The sequence below is a fragment of the Salvia hispanica genome, chromosome 1, assembly GCF_029641045.1.
Source record: "Salvia hispanica isolate PSC_SH4W2 chromosome 1, Shi_PSC_v1, whole genome shotgun sequence".
NCBI lineage: Eukaryota > Viridiplantae > Streptophyta > Magnoliopsida > Lamiales > Lamiaceae > Salvia > Salvia hispanica.
In genome coordinates this window covers 49719682-49747563 of record NC_142692.1, presented here as the reverse complement: position 1 = coordinate 49747563, position 27882 = coordinate 49719682, and the positions used below count along the sequence as shown (strand labels likewise).

Genomic DNA, 27882 nt, shown 5'->3' with positions numbered 1-27882 from the left:
CCTATACTAAACAGATATTTTTTTTCTTTGGCCATGCATGTCAAGTTATGCTATAGTCCAAAATTAAACATAAGAAATAAGTAGTCAACTAAGATGTGATTATTGGACATGATCAAAATTTTCTATCTTGGATCTCAAAGAAATTTTAAATTTCAATGATCTAATTTATTCATATGTTTAATGTGGGTATGTTTAATTATTTATTTCTTATGATAAAATATTTTTAAAAATTGTTGATTGGTATAGTTTGTTGCCATGATTTTTTTTTTTTAATTTGATTATATTTGAAGTAAAAAAAAGTACTAACAATAACATTTATAAAATATTACTCCCTCCGTCCTGCTTAAGATGACACGTTTTCCTTTTTAGTTTGTTCCAACTAAGATGACACATTTCCTTTTTTGGTAACTTTCTCTCTCCAATTAATACACTCAACCACTTTTTCTCACTCCTATTAAAATATCCATCTTTCTTTATCTCTCTACTTTAATACTTACACTCACCTTCTCTCTCTCCAATTAAACACTTTAACCAATAACTCCTAAAACCCCGTGTCGGTTAAGCAATGTGTCATCTTAGCCGGGACGGAGGGAGTAAATGATATGATAATAATGATATATATTAAGAAGATTGGGTTGGATGAATATTGATGTAGAGGAGATATAAATTAATTAAATATTAAAAAAATGGACGGTTGGGTTGGATTGGGTTGTTGCTGATAAACATAGTCTAATGGTTTGTGTAATGACACCAGATTGATAAGTACACGGCTAGGTGATTATGTTTTGGAGGCTCGAGTATTGGGTAAATCGGTCATAAAGTCCTGATTCTTCGAATGCCTTTGATTTAATACTATATGATTCAAGGTTCTCATTCAGATTCCAACAACGACAGTATGTTGCTATATTTAGAGTCACAAATCGTGTGTGTCTGAAAATTTTAGTTTGTAGAGATGATGAATGAAGATGACAGTAGAAATGAATCTACTGTTAATGTTATTTACAAAGAAGTTTTTCAAAATTTATGAACGAGGTTGTTGTTTTTCTAAATATTTTTTCTGCACAAATAAATACATGTGATTTGTTGATCGAATGAAACCATAAACAAATTATTCGTTCAAATATTTTTAATTCATTTGTATTTAGGAATACTTTTTCATTTATCTTTATATCTTATTCTATTTCATTAAAGCATGTCTTTTTTTGTTATTTTTTTAATTTATGTTACTACGCTTATAATTGATAATTCAATATTATTACGAAATGTTTCATTACAGTGGGTTGAGAAAATTACAAATGTTTATTTAATGTTGTTTATAATGTTTTTAATTGTTTGTAATCTTATTAATATAATTTTTACTTTATACATATTCTTAAAAGAAATATAATTTTATTTATTTTTCTTATATTCTTTATTTTAATCTATTTACCTGTAAATATATTTTCATTATTAGAAAATCTTTTGTCCCGTGCATAGCACGGGTGATAACACTAGTTTATTTCTATGGGACAGTGGAGTGTTAGCGGAATTAGAATTACTCCAAAAAAAAAACCCGCCTTTATCATGACTTACTCCAAATCCACATAATTTCGTGTGTATTTCAAAGTAATTTCATTAACATTTGATCGGCATTTGAATTTGAATTTCATCTTCATTTCAATTTCAAAACCGCTCCCACGCCCAGTAGACAGAGACGCACACCTAAAACACACACTCTCTCTCTACACCGCGCACAACAAAACAAGCTTTCCTTTCATTTCGCTTTCTCTCGATTTTTCTTCTCTCCGTCTCAACTCATACATATATACGCTCATCTGTATGTATACATTCACAAAACCTTCTCTCTCTTCTCCGATTTCGTTTAACTAGTTGATCTATGCGATGAACATCGCCTTTTCTGCTTCACATTTTTTCACTTGTTTCTGTTTATTGTTTCTCTCCGATCGTTAGATTGATTACTCAGCGAGTGACATGATCTATTCGCAGATCTGATTTTTTTGCGATCGTAGGTGAGTTGATTCTTTCTTAAAATGTTGTGCGACTGGACTCAGTAGTCGTTGACTTCATTCTCCCCACTGATCTGCGTTTCTGTTAATTGATAATTTGTTGTTTTGATTAGGTTATGTGTTTGTTTTCGAAGTGAAATTCATGAGATTATGTACTTGATTCGCGATTGCTTTGTTATCACACCAAATTTGTGTATTTTAGGTCACTATGCGTATACTGCGTGATTTGTAGTCATTTTCTGCGATCATTCTGTGCTTACAATTTCTAACGCTTCTGGTATACGTGGATAGTAATTATGGAGGCAGGTGTATGTATCTGTTGAATATATATGTTATTTTGGGATAAAGATTCGTTTTTCACGGGGTATAGGTATAATTTGTGAATGCACAGGAATAATTTGTGTTTCTGAATATAATGCAAAAGTAGATTCTATTCCCGAGTCCTGACTACTACTTTAATAAGTATTTACTTCGAGTATATTATTTGGATGTTTAGCTTAATATGTACACTTCTTTCTTTAGGGATTGCCCTCGAGGATCCTGTTTTTTCACTTTTTGTTATATATAGAACTCTCTGGATCTTATGTCACAACTTGCGTTCATATTAATTGCTCTATCTTTCTGACTACTTTAAGTATTACAGACTTGTAACTGGACGCAAATTGATATGAAATTGGTTGCCCTTCAATTTTGAAAAGATAATTTTACCATGGTCTACTTTGCTTTGGTAGTATATTTTATTGTTTTGCATTTGTAGTAAGACTGCAAGCATTCTTTTTAATATTTTTGTTAAACTTTAGTTCTAGCTGCGCATAATGATTTTTTTCGACCCTTATTTCATTTTGACTGATTTTCTGTTAGGTTTTTGGTATTCTTTATGTTATACTTCTTCATATGGTTAATGATATTGGTGGAATTGCAGTTGATCGTAGTATGTGCAGTGGGCCTGAGCAATCAAATCATAATTCTTGTACAATCCAAGGGGCAGCTATTAACCAATCGAGCATGAAGGATTCGAACAACTTATCTGTAGAAACTGATGATTCTCTCTCCAGTTTGCTTGAATTTGCGGCCAACAATGATGTAGAATATTTCAGAAGATTGATAGAGGTGAATTTGTCTGTGGTCGATGTGGCTGGACTTTGGTATGTTCGCAATAAAGGTTCAAAGCAAATCAACCTGGAAGAAAGAACGCCACTGATGGTAGCTGCTACTTATGGTAGTGTGGATGTCCTTAAGCTAATAGTTGCGTTGCCTGAAGTTGATTTGAATAAATCATGTGGTGTCAACAAGTGGACTGCTCTCCATTGTGCGGCTTTTGGAGGTTCTGTCCATGCACTTGATGTTGTAAAGTTGCTGTTATCTGCTGGCGCTGATCCCAATATTGAGGATGCCCGTGGCTTGCGTCCAGTTGATGTAATTGTAGCTCCTCCCAAACTTCCTGGAGCTAAAGCTGCTCTAGAAGACTTGCTTATGAATAACATTTCTGATGCGTCTGTTGGTGAGTGCAATTTACGGGTCACCATATCTGGTTCAAATGCATCTTCCCCTGTACTGTCATCATCACCGGAAAGCAGGTCTGCGTGTTCGCTGTCTGATTTTGTATCTTCTCCAACAGCTCCTAAGTTTGTTGATCCTGCTCCTAATTCTGTGTTAGAGAAGAAGCAGTATCCTGTGGATCCATCTCTACCGGACATTAGAAATAGTATCTATTCAACTGATGAATTTCGCATGTTCTCATTCAAGATCAGGCCATGTTCTAGGGCATATTCTCATGATTGGACTGAATGCCCTTTTGTTCACCCTGGAGAAAATGCTCGCAGAAGAGACCCGCGGAAGTACCACTACAGCTGTGTCCCTTGCCCTGATTTTCGAAAGGGTGCATGCAGGCGTGGAGATATGTGTGAGTATGCTCATGGTGTGTTTGAATGCTGGTTGCACCCTGCTCAGTATCGGACAAGGCTGTGCAAAGATGGCACAAGCTGTGGTAGACAGGTGTGCTTTTTTGCGCACACCCAGGAAGAGCTTCGTCCTCTGTACGTCTCTACTGGATCTGGTGTGCCTTCTCCGAGATCTGTGGCCTCTACCGCAAGCTTCATGGACATGGCTGCAGCCTTGAGCCTTTTGCCTGGCTCCCCAACATCACAGTCAGTGATGTCTCCTCCTGCATTCAATCAAATCATGTCCCCTACAGCAAATGTGATGTCTCATTCATCTTCTGGAGCTTGGACTCAGCCAAATGTCCCCACTCTCAGTCTACCCGGTAGCAATCTGCAGTCCAGTCGCCTGAGATCTTCCCTAAGTGCTCGTGATATTCCACCTGAGGATCTGAACACGTTGCGGGATTATGATTCCCAGCAACTCATTTTGAATGACATGGCTTGTTTTTCACAGCCACGCCCTAATTCTGCCATGTTAGGTTCTGGCCGCTCCCAGACAACATTGACTCCTTCTAATCTTGAAGATCTTTTTTCTGCTGAGATCACTTCATCTCCAAGACTTTCTGATCAGGCAGCGACTTTTGGTGTTTTTTCTCCCTCACATAAGTCAGCTGTTCTTAATCAGTTCCAACCACAGCAAAACATTTTATCAACCATAAATACTAATGTTTTTTCTCCAAGAAATGTTGAACATCCTCTGTTTCAGGCTTCTTTTGGTGTGTCATCTCCAAGGATGTCACCAAGAAGCTTAGAGCCAGGATCCCCCATGAGTGCCCGTCTCTCAGCTTTTTCTCAGCGTGAGAGGCAGCAGCAGCAGATGCAGATGCGCAGCCTCAGCTCCCGGGAACTTGGGTCCAACCATGCCCTCGTTGTAGGATCTCCTACAAGTGCATGGTCTAAGTGGGGACCTGTCAATGGGAAAGTTGACTGGTCAGTTAGCGCAGAACATGAAGGTTGTGGTGTGAAGACACCGTCCTCGTTTGATCGCAGAGCTGATGGAGAAGACCCCGACTTGTCGTGGGTGCAATCACTTGTCAAAGAATCACCACCTGAGATGATGGACAAAGCCGCAGCCACTGGCGCTGCACCATCCGGTGAGTGTTTGAAACCAAATCCTCAAACTGACTCGGCCGATCACACTGTTTTAGGGGCTTGGCTTGATCAGATGCGACTTGATCAGCTCGTAGTCTAGCGAAACAGATCATGAATTCATTCTTACTTAGATAAGAAAAAAGTTTAGGAAGTATATAAAAGTTTTTGTGCTCTTTTTTTGGCTCGCGGAAATGAAGTGCATGTCAAAGGCGGCAGCAGCAGCAGCAGCAATGATGGCTTCGCGAGTTCTTATTGGTAACTGAAATTTTATTTTTTTCATTCAAAAAGATGTATTGAAAACCTTACCTCATTTATTGATTATTACAACCTGAGTTTTCATTTGTTATTGGAGGCTGTATTAAGAAAACCCAGCCTAGTTTGGACAATTGTTCCTTCGTATTTTGCTAAATTGGAGTATCATGTATCCATATGATTCTTTAACCGAATATTATCAATTCATGAATATTATACTTATTATATATTGTACATAAATAGAGAATGTGATGTATAATTGTATTGCGACAAGTAGGAATGAATGCCACATATGTTGATGGTGATTGGTTGCATAGGATTATTTTAGGATAGAAGTGGAGAGGGACGTATTGTGCACTAATTTTCCTGTGTTGGAAAAATGGGATAGTGGTGTGGTGTGGTGGGGTTCAGTTGTTGGTGATTGCTATTAATTTTGGACTTTGGTGGCGATTTGTGGGGTTCCATAATAAATTATTATTTGCGTGGGGTTGAAAATTGAAATCCCATCTCTTTTTCTCTCTCATGTGGAGGAAATCCAGTTTAGTTCGGAATTTGTTTGTCTTGGCATCTGCAAGGATAGTGGTCCAATGTTCTTTCCCATACGTTCCATGTATAGTGATGGAGTTGGACATTTTATTTTATGCTCAGAGGCCAAGGAAAAATCGACATGTTAGGCAATAAAATTTGGACTATGCCAAATTTCTAACATTTAAAATATAAAAAATATTTTTTGACCAATATAATAGAATTAATGTCAAATTAAAATTAGCAAATATTTTACGTATCTAAAACTTACAAGCAATTAATTTAGCATCATATGATAAAATTTTTAATTCTCAACATAATTATGGTTAAAAATTAGTGGGGAAGTATTACAACATAATTGTTTTTGGAGACCATTTATGCTGATTTTTTACAACAATTATGTGGACAAAATTGGAGGGCAACGATACACATAAGTGGAGGAGGATCTTGAATGAAGAAAACAATGATAAACTCAAAAATACAGCAATAATGTGTGGATGAAGTTTATTAGTATCAGTACATATTTAGGATCACATATATTTTCTATGACGACGATCTACCCTTGAGAAAGCCCCAAGGTCCTGTTCCCGTTCCCATCCTGCATCCATATCGAAAACTTGGATATCATTTATTCAAGAAAAGGAAAATGGTATATATGGTGAAAAACTTAGAGATCCTTTTACCTCCAAAAGCCTGCAAATGTTCTTAGTCCCATGTAGATAGTTAAAGCCAACCATATCCCAATGAAACCCTTTGCTTTTGAGAGTAGAAACAATGAACCAATGCTTACTATGGACACTAGCACCTGAAAAGTTAATAAAATATAAATATGAAATTAAAAAGAATGTTGCTCATCTTCATTACTTACCATGGAGTATGCTGAGTATGCAAAGTCAGACGCTCCAAAATTGACACCATCAAACACGAATGCTAGCGAGTTTATAGGCTGCGTCGCTGCTACAAACTGCAGGTGGATTCATACAAAGTCATAACCATGAACCTAAAATACAAAATTTGATTTAGGTTATGGTAATTGGTAAGGTTTAGGTTTAGGTTTAGGTTTGAGTTACCGGGATGCCTATGGCGATCATATGAATAACATTTTTGTCCTTGGAAAATATTCCTGATCCGAACTGCAGCCCTACTCCAACCAGCACAGCAAGGCCAATCCCAAGCACAAATCCCATCTGCAAACAAAACTCATTTTATTTTGTGTGATTTGGATCACAAGGTTTTGTTACTTTGTTTGAGATTAGTATATAGTAAAAGTTACCTGCAGCACTCGAATTGCAGCTGCTGTTGCTTTCTTATAATCCTTCTCAGCAAATGCACAAGCAAGGATTGCCTAGTTATCGATTAGAGGTTTGATTATGATCTTTTAATTTCAACTGTTTTTTTTATAAAGATTGATCCAAGTGTTAATTGTAGCTAACCTGTCCAGCAACTGCCAAGCCATCAGCAAGGAGTGAAGAAGTGAGCCAGACTTGAAGGCTTATCTGGAATGCAGCCATGGGAGTGGAGCCGAACCTTGCAGCCAACGAAGCAGCCAAAGTCACGCAGATAGTCACAGCTATCACTCTTGTTAGTAGGAGGGAACCTGCAGTGGAACGAGCTGCTGTTAAAATGCGCGTTTCTACATAAAGGAGTATAGAAGAGTATATAGTAGTTCTTGCCATTCTTGAGGAATTTTTTCAACTGCAGATGTTTGAGGCTTGGAGGTAATATCACAATCTGTGTTGCTAACTTGCTAAACAGAATTAGAGTGATCAAGTACCTGTTGCAATGAAGACAAGATCAATGCAAGAATCAATGAAGAGTTTCATGTCCTAATGCAATGTAGTCTTTAAATAATTTTTGGGCTTATTTTTTGCATATCAATTCAATTTTGTATATGTCAATACCTGACCAAATTAAAAACAAGTTTCATGTTTAAATAAAAACCTTGGTTTGGAAATAGTGTGTATATGTAGCTAGAGTGAGTGAAATAGAACTCACTGTGAAAGGACATGAGCAATGGCAGCACCAGAGACACCCCAACGACACACGAATATTAAGATGGGGTCCAAGATTATGTTTGTTAGATCACCTATAACTGTTGACACAAAACAAGAGCAAAAATTACATACTACTACATGATATTCATTAACAAAATTAGACATAGACAACACACATATAGGTAGAATACCAATAGCATAAAGAGGAGTTTTAGTATCTTTAAATCCGCGAAAGATGCCTTGCATGGCTAGAGAGAGGAGAACTGCTGGAGCACCAAGTGACCTTATGCTTAGGTATCTCTCTGCAGGTTCCAGCATTGGAGATCCCTAAACATTTACAACTTTGTAGGTAAAAATATGTTCATAAAATAGGACAATACTGACTAACTGACTAACTAACTAACTAACTAACTAACTAACTCACCAGCTTGACTCCCATCAATCTCAAGAGTGGTTTTGCAAGGAATACAAGGAATATGGTCTGGATGATCCCCAGCACTAATCCAAGAACCAGTGCTGTCGATGCTGAAGAGATGTGGCGCTTCTCCTTGCTCTCCACATTCGACACGCATGTTTTAGCTTCTTCTCAAAAAATTAATCAATTAGTATATATATGGCTAGAGAGATATAAATAAGATTGCATATATACACATGCATTATGATTTATGCATACCTTCATCAGCCTTGATCTTGCTGGATTTGTCATCAATGGCATTAATGTTGGTGGTGTCGGACGCCTTCTCCAAGTCGAGGTGGTGGTGATCAGTGTTGACGGTATCTTCCTCAGCGACGAATGAGGTGGTGATGCTTACAAGTGGGAATATGGTGACTTTGGAAGCTTGGTTGAAAATGGCAATGGAAACTCCCACTGCTGCCATCTCCACCGGGCCCAAGTGCCCGATGAAGGCCGTGTCAATCAAAGACGCTATTGGATCCGCTGCCAATGCAAGGGCAGCCGGTAACGCTATGCGCATTATCTCCAACCCTAGCTCATCCCTCTTGAACACATTCCTAAGAAAACTGGACAAATTAATCATGATATACTATAGTATATATGTATCATGAAAACCCTAACAAACAAACAAACGAACCTAACGTCTTGGAAGAAGACAAAGACCGGAAACTTCCACTTTCCGGCATCATCAGCGTTTTGATCAGCCATGAGATGATATCTCCAGCTGTGTTGAATCATTGACATGAAGTAAACATGGTATCTATATAGAGACATGACTGGATTAATTTGTGTGTGATTGCTTAACTTGGAATGTAGTAAGCAGGCACAACTACGAAGCTTCTCTTGAATTAATTTCATAATTGTATATTTCGATTGTAGAGAAAGCATAGCAAGAGCCTTCCTGGGTTATCACTCCCCTGAATAATGGAAACCTATATCAAACTAATTATCAGAGTGTATTATATATTATAAATTCCCACATTTCATCAAAAACAAGATGCCGACAAACGAAAGAGTAAAACGAGTGTCTGGTGATATTATTCTTTTATACTCTTCTTTAATCAAATGCATTCGGCTTTAATCAAACCAGCTTTATTCAACCAGGTATTATCCGAGCTAGGTCATCAACATCATATTTTAGTTCTACTCAGAGAGAGAAAACAACATTTTTAAATAAATAGTAAATATATATTAATATGTTTGAGAATATACATTAGCAATTCAATAATTCCAACTGCACATCCACAACTTAATTAAACTATATATATTCATTTATGAAATTAATGTTATCAAAATAAACAAGCTCAAGTTTGAAATAGTTTTCATTCACTAATTTAGAGAATATCTAAAAAAACTGGTTAAAATTATGAAGAATTTCAAGCAAATTTAGAATCTATTTAGACATTAAGTAGAGTTGATTACTGATATGCAACACACACATATACGTGTGCTCTTTCTAGAAAGTAATTAAAAGATGATCCAATATTTTTTGCGAAAACTTATCTTACGTTTGTTTAAAATAGACCGGGACAAATTACTCATCCACCATTAAAAATATCAACAACTACGAATATAAGAAATGGACGACGACATTATCGCCATAGCATAATTTTATTTCACGCATATATAGAGAAGTTGACGAAATATAAATTTGGAACTACCAACAAGAGACAATTATATCAGCAGTCAATGGTGATAAATTTAGAAGGTAACTAATTCTTACATGTTGGATAATGGAATAATGTAAGTATGTATTACATGACGAAATTGCATTGAACTTTTTTTTGTATCCATTTCACTCTACAAAGTGTTTTTCCAATTTATAGGTGAAATTGCATAATTCGAGGGCAAAAAATTCAACATTTTACACACTGAATTATTACAGTTATAAAATGCATCTCGATCCAATTTTGTTGTAGATGTACTATATTTTATCTAGTGTTGTAACAAACAAAACAAAATGAGAAATGAGGCATAATTAATACTCCGCTATGAATTAATTACATGACATGTGCTATTATAGACCTGGGTCCTATGTTTCTTATCATAACTATTATCTAGGACCACCAAACATTGTGCTTCATGATGATATTTGGTTTCCAAAATCCCCCAAATCACATTGAATTTTGATCTCAAGCTCACTCTAATTACCAAAGGAAGCCCCTTTTCAGATTCTAAGAAATCTTGCATGCTTCTCCCTGCACCATACATGGCCTTATTTTTGGTCCCAATATTAAACCTCAGCACTGTCAAAGCATCACTCCCAGCATAAAGTTCTCTTCCCTGTATCTGATCCCACAATTAGTATTATTAAAATCAGTAAAATCTTTTCTTTAATTGTTAGGAATTGATATGTGTAAGTAATTTACTATTTACCTGTGAGATTGCAAAAGTGAGACGACCAAAGATTAATTTGATGATAGGAGGGTGGATGTGAAGAGCAAAGAGGTTGGAGTGGTTGTCTACTATAAGATTGATTGAAAAATTGCAGCTTAGTAACTTGGTTGTGACACCAGAGGCATCCACTCCCTCTCCTAATCTGAACTGTCGGATTCCTGCAACCTGCACCAATTAATTACATCAACTAATAACTATATATCCCCATGATTCAATTGCTATAAAATGTCGTTTTTATTGGGCTAAAGATGGGTGAGGATTTTCCTACAAAATTGGCCCAATTAATTTATTTTGTTGGGCTGGATGAATATAAGGGGCCGCTAAATAAAGCTATGAGTAGGAGTTCTTGGGCTGCAGATTTTATCGATAGCTATATATATAATTGAATCATATACATAGTCACCTCAATTATTCTTTTAATTCTTTGTGAAAAAACAAGTAACTCAATCTTTAAATTAAGAAAAATATCAAAGTATAAATGCGTTCACGTGGGTGTGGGTGGCAATGGCATCTATTGATCTATACATAATAAATACGTACACTACTAAGTTAAATGTCCCAAATTTGCACAAAAGTGCAGAACAGTGTGCAAGTATCACGAGATAAGTATAGTGTATAATTCCTCGAATAAGTTAGATAATATAGCGTCATAAATCATATGCAACCAAACTCATAGTGCATGTTTTTCTTGGCAATGTTAATGTGGATGACATCCTAATTAAATCTCATTGCTTCCCAAATTTATTTATGTATGTTTTGATTCAAGTACACCATAATAATTTGATTTCATATGTTATGATAACATTAAGAGTGAAAATACTAAGTCTAGCAAAAAAAAAAAAAATGGAAAAAGGAATGAATTAGTAGAGGCAGCGTGCGGCATACCTGAAGGGAAATGTGGGGATGAGGCGGCTTAGCAGCAAGGTAGAAAACGAGCATAGCAATCACGAAACTGACCAAAAATCTCCAGGCCAACTGCATCAAAATCCAAGCCCCCGAATTGGAATAACTCAAGGATAAATACTTAGTCCAGTTGGTGCTTTCAATTTCATGGATGTCCACATCAAACTTTTGTGAATATTTGTTGGTGGGTTGAGATTGAGAAGAAGAGTGAGTTAGAGCTAGACGATTGGTATTTGGTGCATGGGAAATGGTTGATGGGCTGTGAACCAAGTAGAGAGCGCTACCAATACCATAGTCATAGCCATATTCGTATTGGTATAGTGCTTCTTCTTCTCTCTCCTCCGTTCCCATCGCCATCTCACACATACCACACCACACCTTAAGAGCAGAGGCCTTTTAAACTGATTGCTTCCACCTTATAACTCTCTATGTTCTATTTTCATCCTATTAATAATATTTTTTTCATCATATTACTACTGTAGTACTCCGTATATATAACTATAACATCATCATTTGCCTTTGAATACGTCAAACGTCCAATTTTACACCACAATTCAATTCTCATTAAGTTGTGAATGTAAGTGGATGATTTGATGAAGTGAAGGTTATCATTATGAGCCTATGTTTGGTCAATTATTCTTTTACCTCGTCCAAAGAATTTTCATTTGAACCAATATGACGAATTTTCCGATTTTTATTAAATTCATTTAAAAATGGGAAGATATGATATTTGATTCGAGCGTAGACACACATCGATTTACACTTGCAAGGTGTGTGAATACACGGTGATATATATACTCCTACGAGTTAGTAGTTGTAGTGCATTGTTTTCAAACTATTCAAGTATGCTTTTGTTTAATTCTCTATCGATTGATTATTTGCTTAGTTTCATAACTTTTGATAGAAAAATTTCTTCAAAGAGATCAAAGTTGAAAAAGTTTAGATAAATAAAGAATACTAATAATTTTTAAAGTATGGAATAATTGATAAAATTAATGATTAACGATGAACTAAAATGAACAAATTCATTTAAAAATGTACTCCGATTTGATCATATGCACAAGCAAAGTGCAAATGCACACTGTAATTATTTTCTAAATATATAACAAAATCAAAACTTTATAAAAACAAAAAAATGTGGTCGATCCTTGAGAAGTGTAATCCGAAAAATACGGGAGAGGCATTCATTAGATTAGTGCAAAATCTTATTTGTTGATTTGCTTTACACCGAATTGTTTCTACTTTAGATAACCAAGTAATCATTGAAAAGTAAGCACGCTTTTAGCCTCTTTGCAATCCTACTCTTTCCGCTTTCATATATCGCAACGATTTTAGATCTCCGTTGCGTAAAGCAGTTTTTTGACCGTCATTAATTACTCTAAATAGGCCCACGATTGCTTTAACCCTACTAATATTAATTGCCCACTAACTATAATCTGAATATATCCATAATTTTGGGAAAATAAAAGTAAACTACTCCATTCCTTATTACCCGTTATTACAAAATTAAACAATTATTCCCCGCGCCTATGATCCTATCGGTAGGTCATTTATAAATATCAATGTAGTCTAATTTCATACTCCCAAAATACCTATCGGCTATCTCAAAATAAATATATATAGGAGTATGTCCCAATAAAAATATTACAGTGACCGAATCTTAATACGGCACACCAAAATTCACATGTGACATTTCTGACGTGTACACAATCCATACGACAAAATTTCAAAATAAACATTATGTCCTAATAAAAACACGAGACTTGAAAATGTTTGAAGTTATTAAACGCAATATAGCAAATGAACCATACGAAGCTGCATATGATGGGGGAAAATAAAGAAACTTTCAAGGTTATTTTGTGAAAAAAATATAATGATAGAAATGGTCCAAAAGCATAAATTCGTGGTATCGAAGGGAGATAGTGGGGGTGAATTGGCATATAAGATTGGGCTAATTATAATTCGAAATGATGGAAGCCAACAGTGTCAAGTTACCACAAATAATTAATACTATCAAATGAGAGGCCAGTTTTAACGTTTATACCAAGTTATCATGAGTTCCACCATCATTGTCCCAAATTATATATTTACCAAAACTACCATAATAATTAAATAATCTGACAGTACGTCATTACTTCGAGTATAGACGATAAATATAACCTCTTCGTTTATTAGATTTCTCTTATACATGAATTACACAATTTATTGAATAGTGTAAAGCTCTGACATCAATGATTTATATGAAGCGTTTGTATATTAAAAAAACGTTATCAATTGTTGAGAGAGGTTTTATAGGTGTTAAAAAAATATTCTTTAAAAAAAATACTATTCTGTCGTATATCTATTTTCATGGGATGAATTGGCATACGTATAAAATTTTTTTGACATTAACAACAATATGTCTATTTAGTTGGCATTTTTTTGACATTAACAACAATATGTCTATTTAGTTGGCATTTGGAATACAAGATAAAATTCAGTACACTAACTAAATACTATTAGTACATCAAGGTCAGGAATGTTCAATATAGTTGATCACTCTTTTTCTTAGACATGCTATATATAATCCCACTGTGAATGTGTAATTCCAATTTAGAAAATTTAAAATTTACTTTTGATAATAAGTTCAATATCAACGACGCTTGGGCCTGGCTTGTAATATTGGGAGGTTATGCGACTGGGCTGAGCTTCAACCATGGACCTCTATGGATGGGCTTTCATAGCGCCTAAAGGTTTCATCAAATCTTCTCATATACACTCTCACTAACCCCAAAGTCTCAAACAATAATTTCCTTTTGCCATTTTGCTCTATTCCATAAAAGTAGTTTGACTTTCTTTTTAGCGAGTTTGTATCTCTTGAGATAAGACTTATTATCCATTAACAATACTACAATCACTTTTTCTTTCTTTAACATCTCATACATTACCAATTTCGTATTAAAATTCATGCCGTCCCTAAAGTTCTTATTTTCGACGGAGGGAGTATATATTTTAGTGCATAAGAAAATTTGCTTGACATTAACAACAATACAGTGTAAGACTAAGAAATGCGTAGAAAGACGCTTCTCAACTACAGTATTAATTTTTTGGGTGTGAAATTATTATGCTAGAAGATGAATAGTCAATAGACAATCATTATTAATTCTATTTTCAAGCTATAAAATAAAATCGTGTGAACAGTAATAAGATGAAAATGGGAATTATATTGGCTGAACCTCGACTTTGTACAGTTATTGAAGCCCAAATAGTCCAATTTTTTGTCAATTTTGAGATTGAATGTTACTTTCAAATCAGAAAACACATTTGAGTTGACGTGATAGAAATATGGTCGAATTATTTTGGCTGAACATTACTACCAATATGGACGAATTGTTCTTTTGAATTTCAAGTGCATTAAGTTCAGTACGAAATCAAAAGAAAATTGCTAAACACAAACGTTTTTATCAATTTATTACTGTATGTTAAATTGTTTTATTCGCTTCAAAGATATGTGATTGCCAACGTTTTTTTTAACACTAGAGATAATTGTTAGATTTCAACTATGTATATCTTAACTCCATATTAATATGATATTATCCACCGTAGGCTGAGCTCCTATAGTTTTGCTTTAGGGATGCATCCCCAAAAGGCTTTATACTAGTAAAGTAGAGCTAGGTTGCAATTATATTAAGTATATATTGCTTACATCATTTTCTAATTCTCCGAATATGGGATGGTTTGAACCTTAACAATCTTCATCTTTTTAATATTCTTGTGATTATCTTTTTAATATTCTTGTGATTGATTCAACTTTTACGGAGGAAAAGGGAAAAAAATATTTTTATTATTAAAATTAAACTATATTTAATATATAGTATTAAATTTTCATCCCTCCTTTTTCAAGTTCTGGATCTGCCACTAAACCAAGGTATATTAATAAAAATGAGGAAATTATAACTCAATATGATACGACACTAGTTAGCTAGTTATCGAACTTCATAGAAACTATTGCTTATCTCTAACTCCCATTCTTTGTTTAATTAGTATGAAAACAAAAACCAACATTAGAATAAAATGTTTACACATGCAACATATCACATATGGTAGGGGCCGTAGGGCAAACTTGAATGCACATCGATAAGATCAATGTCGTAATTGAATCAGAAAGATCTCAATAAAGAACCAAGAATAAAAGCAAAAATTCATAAAGCATACAAAACACTGTTGCACATTGATTCATCTTATAAAAGCCTCTAAAGTAGGCTTTCATTTTCTTTTAGCTGTAAAAATAAATATAAAATATTTACTAAATAATCTCTTCACTTGTCTTGTCAATATCAAACAAAAAATAGGTTGGTATTTAATTTATTAATTACATATATAATGAATCAGTATGTGATGCAAATTTGCCATAAAAATGATCGAACTAATAGATAAAACACATAAACTTTAGTTTCTTGAATTTGAAATATATTAATATAGATAAAAAAACTTATTATAATATATAGGGAAAGCCACTATGTATAAGATGTTTGAAAACCCTAGAAACTCAAAAGGGAATACACTAAAATTCGGAAATTATAAAATGTCCGAAAAAATAATAAAATATCGATGTCACCCCCTTTAACGATGTCAGATGGCTGAGATCCAGATATGCCATGACAAAACGATGAGTTTGACATGTCAAGCCATTTTGCAAGCACCACACGAATAAACATTATGTGATGTTTTTTTTGCATCGTTAGCTTGGTCAGACGAAACTGCGTCAATATGCTTTCAGTCTATGAGGTTATATATCATGTGATTAACAAGTTAATCAGTAGTATTATCAAATGAACGAACTCGACACTATACAAATGTAATTATATATGAGGATGTGATCAATTGATAACTCATCCCGTAACTGCTAACTAAAACTAATTTAAGACTATATGATTTTAGAGATCTAATGGTCTATAAATTGTAATGTGTAATTTTATTTTCATTTTTTAATATTAAAAAGATAAGTATCAAATTTAGGGTTTAGGATCACACTATGAATATAGTGTATTAAATATATCAATACGAAGACATAACAATGTTAACACAATTTAATATTGACATTGTATAAGTATTATATTCAGTATTTATATAAAACTGTTTTACGAAATATATGAGCATTTATGAAAATTTTATCAAATTTTGACATGGAAACATATGCATGTAGGATCTCGTTGGAATCCTTGTAAAAATATCTTTAACTTGATATACGTTGTGCGAAAAATAATTGAAATGAAGATAGTTATATGCATTTAAAGTTTTGAGATATTTATAAATAATTTATTATCAATTGATTTAATACTCTAATTGATATTTTGTATACATTGTATTGATACTCTGGTTGTATAATCTTGACCCTTGATTTGATGTAATGCCTATTATTTAGTTGTAGTTAGCTATTTAATGATGAGTTAGCAATATAACACCTGTAATTATGTAAACCCTAGTTATGTATGTAACTATCTTTCATTCATTCTCTTTAATTACTAGTCAGGTAAATAATGACATAAATAACGTAATTTGCATCATTTCGATACTTTCATGCGTCTGTTCACCATAATTACTCTCAGTTATAAGTTATTTAGAGTCAATATTTGATGATAAATGTACCAAATCATATTTCCAATGCACACCTGACATAATTACGATGTTCAAAAGAAAACCTTTGAACTGAAAGAGATGTTTAAACGTTTGTGAAATGACATTCAAAAGAATTAGGAAAGACCAAATATTGGGAGGATTTGTTTGATGCGATATGAATTTATTTGATAAAGTTTTTGATAATTGTAAAGTAATTTACCAGGCGGCTAGCTAGCTGCTAAATTTGAACAAAATAGGGTTGGAGATAATAGCTTTAAGTTGATGGATGGAAAATATTAGTAATTAATTAATGGTATATATATATAGATGAATTGAACATGTGATGTGATGATTAATCATCATATATCGTTAATCATTGAGACAAGATGTCTGTTTTCTTTATTTCCTGAAACAGAAAAAGATTATTTGGTGACTAGACATAAAGAAATAATAATTGATCAGTTTATCATATTAATCAATCTGCTTTCTCCTTTCTGGCTTGGTTAATTGGGCTTGGTTGCTAATTAATTTATTTATCGTTTGTTGATAAAGGATTGTGTTCACACCCACATTATTTACTTTATTAAAAAGGAAAAATTCCATCGAACTACAATGCTCTAAAAGTCTTGTTCTAAATTTTTTGTTATTTATCTCGGGATAAGACCAACAAAACCCTGACACAATGTATTGGCAATCAAGTTTCTTAAATTATATTTTCAAGTTTCTATGTGAGTATATCAATTTATAGAGAAAAGAAGAAATATATATCCTCAATATTTCCTTCGAAGGACCAAATTTGCCACTGAAGTATTTTATGTTATGCAAGCCCTACAAATTTTCTTTTCTTTTCATTTATTTATGGAAGCATTAATAATAAGAACTAGGACTAGGAGTATACTTTTTTCATTATATACTTCTAGTTTCCTTTATTCCTCTCTAACTTGTTCTAGAAAAAATATTTGGTATATATTAATATTTTGGATCAAATTAATTTGTACTAGTATACACACAAATGAGTGTCTGCATTTGTGGTGTATGCTTGTGCTAGTGTGTGTATATATGTGCTAGTGTGTGTACATATAGGGATGTCAATGTAGCCAGTAATCCGTGGGCTGAACCAAATAGCCCGCCAAATTTATAGGGTTATGGCTGAAAATTTCTAGCCCGATAAAATCAAAACATGATTAGCCCGCACCCGATTAACCCGCAACCCGTTAGGGCCAGACCCGAAAATCCGATGGACTGGCCCGAAAACCCGATAAGTTTCTATTTTTTTACTCTTAATTCGACACTTCATTAATTAATTTTAACTAAAAACATAACTTTCAATTATATAATTAAATATACAAATAATATATTGAATTTTTATTAATATAATAATTGATAAATAAATTAAAAACTTCAAATTCACTAAAAAAATATTTAAATTTCTAAAACATGCATTAAAATTTCACGAAATATCTCAAATATTAGTATTTGATCATGTTTATGATTGAGTTTAAGCATATATCTCAAATATATCCTAATTAAATGCTTTACATTGTATGAATATTAGTAAGTTAAATAATTATTTATTGGATTGATCGCATGTTAATATTATTGGCAGTAACCCGATTAACTCGCTGGGCTAGCCCGAAACCCAAGCTTTTAGGGTTAGGGTTGAACTTTTATAACCCGAAAGAAATCACAACCCGATTAGCCCGCACCCGATTGACCCGTAACCAGAGTAGGGTTAGCTCGAAACCCGACGGGCCGGCCCGATTGACATCCCTATGTACATCTGTGGTGGGGTGTGTGTGTGTGCGCATATGTGCTTGTGTGTGTGTGTATGTGCATGTGTTGTTGTGTGTGTGTGCACGTATGTGTTGTTGTGTATGTGCGTGCGCGCAAAATGAGAATGGTCATTCCATACCTAAATGGATGGAATGACTATTTCCATGTGGAATGGAATGGGAACGGTGATTCCAAATAGAATGACGATTCCTAAGGATATAAAATACCAAGCAAATGAATGGACTGAGGTAGGAATGTCAATCCATTCCTCAGTTCCATTCTACCATACCAAGTAACCCCTTAAAGGAATCAAGTATGGCGAACGCTGAATGTGGAAGATGTTGAAATTCGACGAGTATCACCTTAAATCATGATTTATGGTATTTATTTTATAGTAGTATTATTTTTGTGATCATAATGATGGTTTGTTAATTCAGAGAAGGAAATCCAAATAAATAGACTGCCAAGAATATCATAGATTCATAGTATACTAATTGAAATTAATTAACACATACAATTCACGTATTCTGTCCATAGAGAAAGCTCGAAGGAAAATTAAATTAAATTGAGCCCTAAGAATTCGCTTGGATTGTTTATTTTACAAAAAATAAATCAAAATACCCTACCCTATGAGTGGGGGGTGACAAATCATTTCAACTTAGTTCATTTCCACCATTCAAACTCATCCAGACCATATTTTCGTTAGCAAACCTCGGAGCCAATACATTTTCAAAATAATAAATATACAAATCAATTCCGCTGGTGCTCGCCAAAATTCCAACTGAAATTGAACACGGTGTGCATAATTTGTGGTCACTAATTTTGGAAGTTAGCAAGCAATTGTGCTAGCTAGAGTTCTTGCGGACCGGTCGCGCCCTTGTGACTGGAAATGCGGGGATATCATGAGAACATACGATGTGCTCGCAGAATTTTGTGAGCATTGTGGTTTGCGAGCATTTTAGCAAGAATATTTTGGTCTCTTGTGACCAGTATTTTAGTGTTGGTTAAATTCGGTGGTGTTTATAATGACGGTGTTAGAGGGTAGTTGATGCCGTTCTAGCAGATAATGTTGAAAATGTTTTTTGTTTGGAATGATTTGAAATTGGCGTGATGGTTGCGAAATATATTTACTTTTGATTCTCTAGTTTGTATTTTATTTTCTTTTAAATTCCTAAGGTTTCATTACCACACTATAATACCAGGTTTTATTGTTTAAAGTCAATTTGATTATTCATAATACTTTTCTTTTAAAGAAACTAGAGTTTCTATCCTTACTTATCCATAGTCATACGATAATACGTTTTGCACCAGTTTTAATTTGTCGGCTGCTTATAGAGATGCCCAAGGTTTTCGGTTCTAGCGGTTAATCACAAAACTGTAATCGGCGGTTACGGTTCTGAACTGGAAGCGTGAGATTTAAATCGAACCGAAACCGTCACTTTTAGAACCGTGGTTCGGTTCAGGTTCCAAATTTCAAAACCGAAACTGTACCGGAACCGCGAAAAACCGCCGGAAAATCGTGAAACCGAGTCGGAACCGCCAGTTCCGAACCGTGAAAAACCATAAAAAATCGCCGAAAAACCGGGGGTTCCGAACCAGAACCGTAACCGCCGGTTTTGGAACAGGAACCGTAACTGCGAAACACCCTCCCGGTTCGGTTCCGGTTCGACAATTTCCAAAATCAGAACCGACGGTTTCGAACCGTAACCGCCGGTTCCGTAACCGTGGGCATCTCTAGCTACTTCACATAAACAAAAGCAGCCCACTATATATATACACTTTCTCCGTCCACTATTAGGAGCCCCATTTCTTGGTGGCACATGTTTTAAAAAATGTTTAAAAAAAAGTTAGTGGATATGAGTCTCACTTGTATATATTAGTTTTAAATGAAATGTGAGTGGAATGAGTTAGTGGAATGTAGGACCCTAATACCATTTATGGTAAAAATGAACCGAGACTTCTATTTGCGGACGAACTAAAATAGAGAAACAAGACTTCTATTCTCGGACAGAGGGAGTATATAAGAAAAAAGTGAACTACATTTTTGGTACCTAAATTTTAAATTGTTATCAAACGTGATACTCAAACTTTAAAAATATCACTACACGTCCATAGACTTGATTTTATATCATTGGAAGTAATTTTGAACTTTTAAACTTTTTTTTCAAAAATACCCTCCAGTTCTTAAGGAACATTTTAGTCTATATGTGATCAAAGAAGTTCAAATAAATTAAATTGTCGTATTATTGGATTGATATATCGTACACAAATTTGATTATATTTCTGGGCAAATTTTAAAAAGGAAATAATGGTAGCCTCTCTCATTGCAAATAGACTAGAATGCCCCTTAAGTGCTAGAGAATATATTAGACCAAAAAAAAAGTCTAGAAAGTGCAAATTAGAGTCCGTTCGGGGATATTAAATCAAATCTATAAATATATGATGACATTTTTAAAGTTTTGAGTACCTCATTTAATACCAATCCAAAGTTTAGATACCAAAAAGGTAGTTCACACTTAGAAAAAAAAAGCTGAAGAGTTCATTAAAGTTGATGCATGAAAAAAACATGTGATAGAATTAACTTAGTAACTAAATTAACTTCATATATAAAATAGCAACTTCTTCAAGCAAACGTGCATGTCGGCCCTAATTTGATTTGGTCCTACATAAAGTTAACTTTTGAAATCGCACCATTTTTGTCGTTTTTTCCATAACCTCTCTTATTTTTCTTCCAAAACTGAAAATTAACTTTTTAAACTCGCACCATTTCCATCGTTTTTTCCATAACCTCACTTATTTTCTTTGATTTTTCATGACAAGACCTATAAGTTCCATGATTCTCGGTAAGCCTTGAGGAGCATTGCTTAATAATTAAAAAGTTCCAGGTCCTTTTTTTTATGTGCAGTCGACTATTGAATTCAAATTGTTACTCCACTTTTTTGTCCATGATAATTGTACGTTCTCACCATTCATCAAATGATAATTTTGTGTTTGAACTTTGAAAATACATGAAAAAAATTCGCCTTAACAAATTATGACAAGAAAAGGTTGTGGTATGTGATATGATAGTCGAAAGAGACAGCAACGTGTGACTACTTATTCCAAGTATTTCATGACTTTAGTTGGGCTATAATTAATTAATTGCAAATTTATAACGCATGAGCTTGCTTGTTTTTTAGATTTAATCTATAGTTCGACTGTTTGGAATAGTGATTTCTCACCTCGAGTTTTTGTTGATTTTGATCTTATTATAATATGTATATATGGGTAGTGATATAATGCAAACCTATATATTGTACAAACTCCAAACTATGATCTGGACCGTTAGAATATATCAACAGATGATAAAAATACATCAACAGAAAATGTCAACACAATGTCAACACAACATCAACCGTTGACATTGTGTTGATATTTTCTGTTGATATAATTTTGTCATCTGTTGACATTTTTTAATGATTCAGATCATAGTTTGTAGTTTGTACAAAATTTAGAGTTTGTATTTAATTAATCCCATGTATATATAATATAACTTTCCACTAGCCAATAATTGCGGAACCAACTAAATGCATTTTACCCGCATCTGTGTGTGTAAACATCATTAGGTTTGGGTTTCTAAATGTTGAATCCTAAAAAGCTTTAATTATGTTTTATTTGTATTTACATGTATTTAATAATCATAGCGTACAAACTTATTAAATTTTTAAGGATACCTAGCAAAGTTTCTCAAGCTACTAAGTCATACTAGCTCTATCTTTCTTGGATTTTGTAAGATAATAAATTCTAATCTAAAGATAGTTAGTGATGTTTACGTTTAACTTGACAAATTAAAGATTAATTAGAGTGGTGTTAATTCATAAGATCTTGTCAATTAAAAAGGAAACGTGAATCACAAAAATCAACCATATATGGCTCCATCATGTTTGTTTGTTAGAAATAGATCCAAGAGACGACGCTTAGAATATGACCATATAACTAATTATATTGCAATAAAAAAATTTCGACTTAGTTAAGCTTCAGATTATGTCTTATTTGCATTAGTAAGATAACTAAAAACGAGTTTAGTGTAATTAATTTTTCATTCATAATAGTATATAGAGAGATATCTCATTTGTAGAGTACCTATATATTTCCCAAATATCGCCATTAAAATGAGAACTGAAGATCATATCAGCTCGTTGTTTCATTAATATCAGTTGAACATCACAAAACATATAAGTTCCTGATTCAATATAAGTATGTTTTGTGATGTTAACTGATATTAATGACTTAGTGAACTAATTAGTTATCAAGTTCTTATTTCAATAGAGTTCTAAATTAATCACAACTCCTTGCCCATAATAGCATACAATTAAAAAAAATCTTACTAAAGCGTACATAATTCTCTCCATCACGCAAACAGACCGAGTTTAACTAATTCTAACACTGTAGATCAAATATACTAGATAAAACAGTAAAAGAAAAGAGATATTAACAGGAAATGAAGACTTGATAGATAAAAAATTAAAGCAAAAAAAATACACTAGTTACAACTTTTGAGGAAGCTATGCTAGCAACTAAAAACAATTTCAGGAATATCGTAGTACAGTGCTCCACATACATGCTAACAAATTATTGATTTATCTATACAAAATGCTAAAAATACATAAATTCAAAAATACAACTGCTATATATATGTAGATTATATCCTTTATTCTGTTATTTAACGTCTGACAAATCCATTTTGACTATTCACATTTGCTTCGCAGAAAGACGTTAATCTCCCGGAGAGTGACGTGTCTCAATCCTAGCTACCCACTTTTGCCTAGAAGGGATTTATTGATCGACAAAAAACAAACAAGAAGAGATTTGGGTAGATAATTGAAGGTGACAAAGAGAAATTAAGTGGGTGGATTATTCAAGATGGAAATCAAGGTAAGGTAAGGAGGAGACATTAGCCAACAAACCCTCCCAATCCAATTCTCCCATTTTGAAGGTTTCTCCTTGCCAATGATTCCCAACCCCAACCAATTCCTCTACTTTGATGCTTCCATGATCATTATTATTATTGTTATTATTGTTACTAAGATAATGGGCATCGTTGACACTAATGTTCTTGTCATAATTGGAAGTAGTGTTGTTGTTGTTAACTTCCAATCCAGGGACAGAAAGGTCATTTTCCAATCCCATCACATAGGGCTCCATTGCCCCATAGTCCCCCAAAGCCCCCCCTAGGGTTTCCACACCAGCCTCATGTCCCAAATTGAACATTGGAACGACGCCGTTTATGTCGAATATGTTGTTGTTGTTGTGGTGGTGGTGATGATCCATGAGGGGGATGAAAGGGTTGCCGAATTGGGTGGCGAGGGACGAGCACGAGGAAGACGAGGAGTCCATGCAGACGCCGGCTACCTCGTACTCTTGCATGAACACGGTGGCCCCTCCGGCCTTGAGGGGGTGGTGGTCGGAGGAGTCGCTGTTGTTCGGAGACGATGAGGTGGTGGTGGTGGTAGTGGTGTTGCCGGCATTCTTTAACCTCTTTTTGATTGTTGAGTTCCAGAAGTTCTTGATCTCGTTGTCAGTCCTTCCGGGAAGACGGGCTGCGATTTGAGACCACCTGTTGCACAAATAATAATTATTATCATGCTAATAACAAGTAAAATAGTAATAATTAAATTTAACCTAATTTTGTTAAATAAATTTGGTATATTTGTTTTGACGTAGAATGCAAGTTGGTGTCTGCATGGGTGTATTTATAAATAAGGCTTCTGTATATGAGTGAGGTTATGCTTTGTGAATAATCATCAAGTGTAGACCAAAGAAATAACAATTCAAAAATATTTACGTCTGATAAGGTCTCTTTCCCATTGGTTGGTTAATTTAGTTATATTATTAATTTTTCTATCACAATTGCAGATATTCTAGTCAAAATTTCAAACTAATTGAATAATACCAGCCAAGTTGCAAACATGAACAAGGTTTCAATTAAGAATCCACGAAATTTACCAGCTACACAAGTTGTTAATCATAAAATAATTAGTTTAGATTACACACACATATATTAATAATTACTCTATAAAGAAATAATTATGGTGAAGAGATATACACAAATGCTTTTGTTTAGTTCTGGGATCTATGTAACAGTTGTGTAGATTGATCAATAGAGATTCTCAATTCTAGCACATAAATGAATGAATAAATTACAATTTTCTAGTCTACATTTGTGGAATTGTAAATCACAACACAATAAGTACTTATAATTGAAATAACTAATTTTCTATTAACAATAATTTTGATAGAGAGGAGATAGGTTAATTACCTGTTGCCAAGAATGGAATGCAAGTGGATGATGAGATGCTCCTCCTGAGGGGAGAAGGCGCCGCGCTTAAGATCCGGGCGAAGATAGTTGATCCAACGCAGGCGGCAGCTCTTCCCACAGCGCTGCAGCCCCGCGTTTCTGGCAATGTCGCTCCAACACCCTTGCCCATTCGTCACCATGTAATTCATCAGCTTCTCATCCTCCTCCGGCGACCACAGCCCCTTCCTCAGCTTCGCCTTCACTCCCACTTTCTCCTTCACCATCCCCACATTATGCTCAGGCTTCCTCATTTACTAAGTACTTATTTAGCTAGGGAGAGAGATTTATGATTTTGTGTGTAAGTGTATGTGTGTGTTTTGTTTTTATTTCCCCCTCCCCTCCTATTCTCCTTGATTGGGACTGTGAAAATGAAGATAAATAGAAGAGTATAATTAGAGAGAGGAGGGATTATGTGAAGTGGAAGCAAAATATGTTGCAATTCTTATACACATATGATGATTACCTTGTGAGTGAAGAAAATTAAAAAAAAAAGACTAGCTAGGAATAAGATAGATAGAGTCAAAGACAAGAAGACCTAACATCGCTTTCTCTCAAGGTCCCCCTCCAATCCGTTTCCCACTCCATCTTTTTATTTTTATTTTTATTTTTATTTCACTCTTTTCTAATTAGCAACAACTAATTCTGTATTTAACCACCTTTCTTTTTTTATAATTTTTCTCTACACAATTCAATTCATTCACTGATTTAAACAATGCCCCACTTACCATCACCATCATCATCACCATTACCTCCCTCTTAAGCTCTCTCTCTCATGGTGCGCTGACACGTACGTTACTTGAGTTTAATGGAACAGAGTCAATGAATTACATTTGAAATTTTATTTTAAGGGCTCCATGAGGACCACATTTTGTTGAAATAATATGAGGGCTTTGATCATATTTCAAGCTAATTTATGTTTATAGTGTATATTGATGTGTAAGATACAGTGATTTAACTGTAATTAATTTAGTGATTCTGTAATGTAATTGCTTCAATTATTTGGACCTTGTTGAGTCTTGTCACCTTTTTTAAATATCTTTTTGAATTTAGTATCGGAATTGATTAATTCACGTATATATTTGACATACTTATAATCATATTATTATAGAGGTAAACAACAACACTAGATGTAATGGGATGCAATATATAAATATATAGACATAACACATTTAGAGGTCCTTGTAATAATGTAAGTACATTTTATTTTCTTCTATTTTTTTTGCGTTAACTCCTTATACTAATGTATTTTATTTTATTAGGACTTTTTATAATTTTGTTCCATTAGATTCTTATACTAATGCATTTTTATTTAAAATGTTCTTTGGTTGGATCTTTAATTAATAGACTTCATAATTTAATTAACTTTTCTTGTGTAAGTTAAATTTATTTATTTTGAAAATAATTCAATTGCAATATCAACTTAATAATTATTGGAAAATGAAAAATTATAAATTGATGATGGGAAATAATAATAAATTTTCTTTTTTTTAATAATTATTTTCAGTTAATATTGCAACTGAATTAATTTTAAAATAAATAAATAGGACTCAATAAAACAAAATACAATCAGTATAAAAATATCTAAATGTACAAATAATGAAAAATTTATGGCATTGATATTTGTGACATGAATGTACGAGAATGAAATTGTAAGCATGTCGGTCGGAGTGAGTTAACGCTATTCCTAAGCAAATTATCTGTCAACAGAAATATCAAAGGATTATTTAATTGGTTTCACTTTCGAAAAGCCGTTGGTATCCAACCAAATTAATAAGCCGTTACTCTTGAATCCTTCATAAACAAGCCATAATCAAACATATACATGAAAATTATCAACGCATTCAATTCTATTATTTAATTTCCTCACTCAAATCATTACTTCTTCATTTGAAGGAACGCTATAATGGCCATCAAAAAGCTACCACTACTAGACTAGTTTTCTCATTATTTCTAGACTATCTATCTATTTTGAGAAAGAATTGAGATCACTATTTCATCCCCAAATTTAAGTTCAATATACAAATCTTCAACTCAAACAAACACAGATATGTCTAAAATAGGGAGGTCCTTTGTAGATAAAAAAATGAATTTGAATATAGTAGATACATAAACATAAGGGGTTTGAAGATGAGGATAATGATGAGTAATTGTTACTTCTTAAAAAGATATACAGTGATGATCATTGGATATTAGGATTGCTTCATTTGCAGACTTGATGAACAGAAGGGTAGCTTTCACTACCTAATAATCGACCCGAAAATCGTGAGACATGCTACGAGAGAAACTACATACAAGACAAGCTTTCAATCCGACCACGACCAGATTGATTTTTATTTAAAAATATTATGTATGTTGATTTTGCATGAGGAATGAGATGTTGTCTTGAGAAAGGAAAGGAAAGGCAAGGAGTTAACTGTGAAGGTACTCAAAGAGTTTCTCAAATCCTCCATGAACACATGTACAAAGCTAGCTGTATACTTTTCCATCAATACGCCATTTCTGACCTTGCCTATTAAGACAATATTCATCAATGCCACATACACAACTTTCATCCTATTTTCCTTTTCAAGGTTGTTTTTTTCTACTCTGCGCTGGACAAATTTAGTTACCT

At 33.9% G+C, this 27882-nt stretch overlaps 3 protein-coding genes and 1 pseudogene across 5 annotated transcripts; 1 reads left to right on the top strand and 3 right to left on the bottom strand.

The window, feature by feature from the left end:
• The first annotated feature begins 1704 nt into the window (after nucleotides 1–1704).
• Nucleotides 1705–5424, top strand: LOC125221931 (zinc finger CCCH domain-containing protein 30 pseudogene; annotated as a pseudogene). The gene is made up of 2 exons (XR_016134962.1): nucleotides 1705–2009; nucleotides 2929–5424. The product of XR_016134962.1 is annotated as a zinc finger CCCH domain-containing protein 30 pseudogene (transcript).
• Nucleotides 5425–6216: 792 nt separating this feature from the next.
• On the bottom strand, nucleotides 6217–9168 carry LOC125221932 (protein DETOXIFICATION 42-like). The gene is made up of 12 exons (XM_048124277.2): nucleotides 8901–9168; nucleotides 8483–8820; nucleotides 8234–8388; nucleotides 8001–8136; nucleotides 7811–7907; nucleotides 7489–7589; nucleotides 7249–7412; nucleotides 7089–7160; nucleotides 6886–7002; nucleotides 6684–6779; nucleotides 6499–6620; nucleotides 6217–6413 (listed from the first exon to the last, which is right to left on the bottom strand). Exons 1-12 carry the CDS (start codon nucleotides 9149–9151, stop codon nucleotides 6359–6361), a joined length of 1704 nt encoding a protein of 567 aa, XP_047980234.2. The 5' UTR covers nucleotides 9152–9168; the 3' UTR covers nucleotides 6217–6358.
• A 1003-nt stretch (nucleotides 9169–10171) lies between these two features.
• On the bottom strand, nucleotides 10172–12023 carry LOC125220158 (uncharacterized). 2 transcript variants are annotated; one of them, XM_089061114.1, is made up of 3 exons: nucleotides 11546–12023; nucleotides 10640–10825; nucleotides 10172–10546 (listed from the first exon to the last, which is right to left on the bottom strand). In XM_089061114.1, exons 1-3 carry the CDS (start codon nucleotides 11927–11929, stop codon nucleotides 10253–10255), a joined length of 864 nt encoding a protein of 287 aa, XP_088917240.1. In that variant the 5' UTR covers nucleotides 11930–12023; the 3' UTR covers nucleotides 10172–10252. The 2 variants fall into 2 exon arrangements, with proteins under 2 accessions (XP_088917240.1, XP_047978264.1); XM_048122307.2 differs by having other exon boundaries at nucleotides 10225–10552; nucleotides 11546–12021.
• Nucleotides 12024–23404: 11381 nt separating this feature from the next.
• MYB83 (myb domain protein 83) lies at nucleotides 23405–25663 on the bottom strand. Its single transcript, XM_048121510.2, has 2 exons — nucleotides 25233–25663; nucleotides 23405–24530 (listed from the first exon to the last, which is right to left on the bottom strand). The coding sequence occupies exons 1-2, from the start codon at nucleotides 25520–25522 to the stop codon at nucleotides 23828–23830; spliced, it is 993 nt and encodes a 330-aa protein (XP_047977467.2). The 5' UTR covers nucleotides 25523–25663; the 3' UTR covers nucleotides 23405–23827.
• Nucleotides 25664–27882: the final 2219 nt, after the last annotated feature.

Bases quoted from the DNA above. Each gene is read 5' to 3' on its own strand.
- LOC125221932 (XM_048124277.2), bottom strand. From the start codon at position 9,151: ATGCTTTCTCTACAATCGAAATATACAATTATGAAATTAATTCAAGAG. The intron at 6,780-6,885 runs GTAACTCAAACC...ATCCACCTGCAG, and splicing joins TGATCGCCATAGGCATCCCG to TTTGTAGCAGCGACGCAGCC. The intron at 6,621-6,683 runs GTAAGTAATGAA...TTAACTTTTCAG, and splicing joins CATACTCAGCATACTCCATG to GTGCTAGTGTCCATAGTAAG.
- LOC125220158 (XM_048122307.2), bottom strand. From the start codon at position 11,929: ATGTGTGAGATGGCGATGGGAACGGAGGAGAGAGAAGAAGAAGCACTA. The intron at 10,826-11,545 runs GTATGCCGCACG...TAATTGGTGCAG, and splicing joins ATCCCCACATTTCCCTTCAG to GTTGCAGGAATCCGACAGTT. The intron at 10,553-10,639 runs GTAAATAGTAAA...TTGTGGGATCAG, and splicing joins TCACTTTTGCAATCTCACAG to ATACAGGGAAGAGAACTTTA.
- MYB83 (XM_048121510.2), bottom strand. From the start codon at position 25,522: ATGAGGAAGCCTGAGCATAATGTGGGGATGGTGAAGGAGAAAGTGGGA. The intron at 24,531-25,232 runs GTAATTAACCTA...TTTGTGCAACAG, and splicing joins CATTCCATTCTTGGCAACAG to GTGGTCTCAAATCGCAGCCC.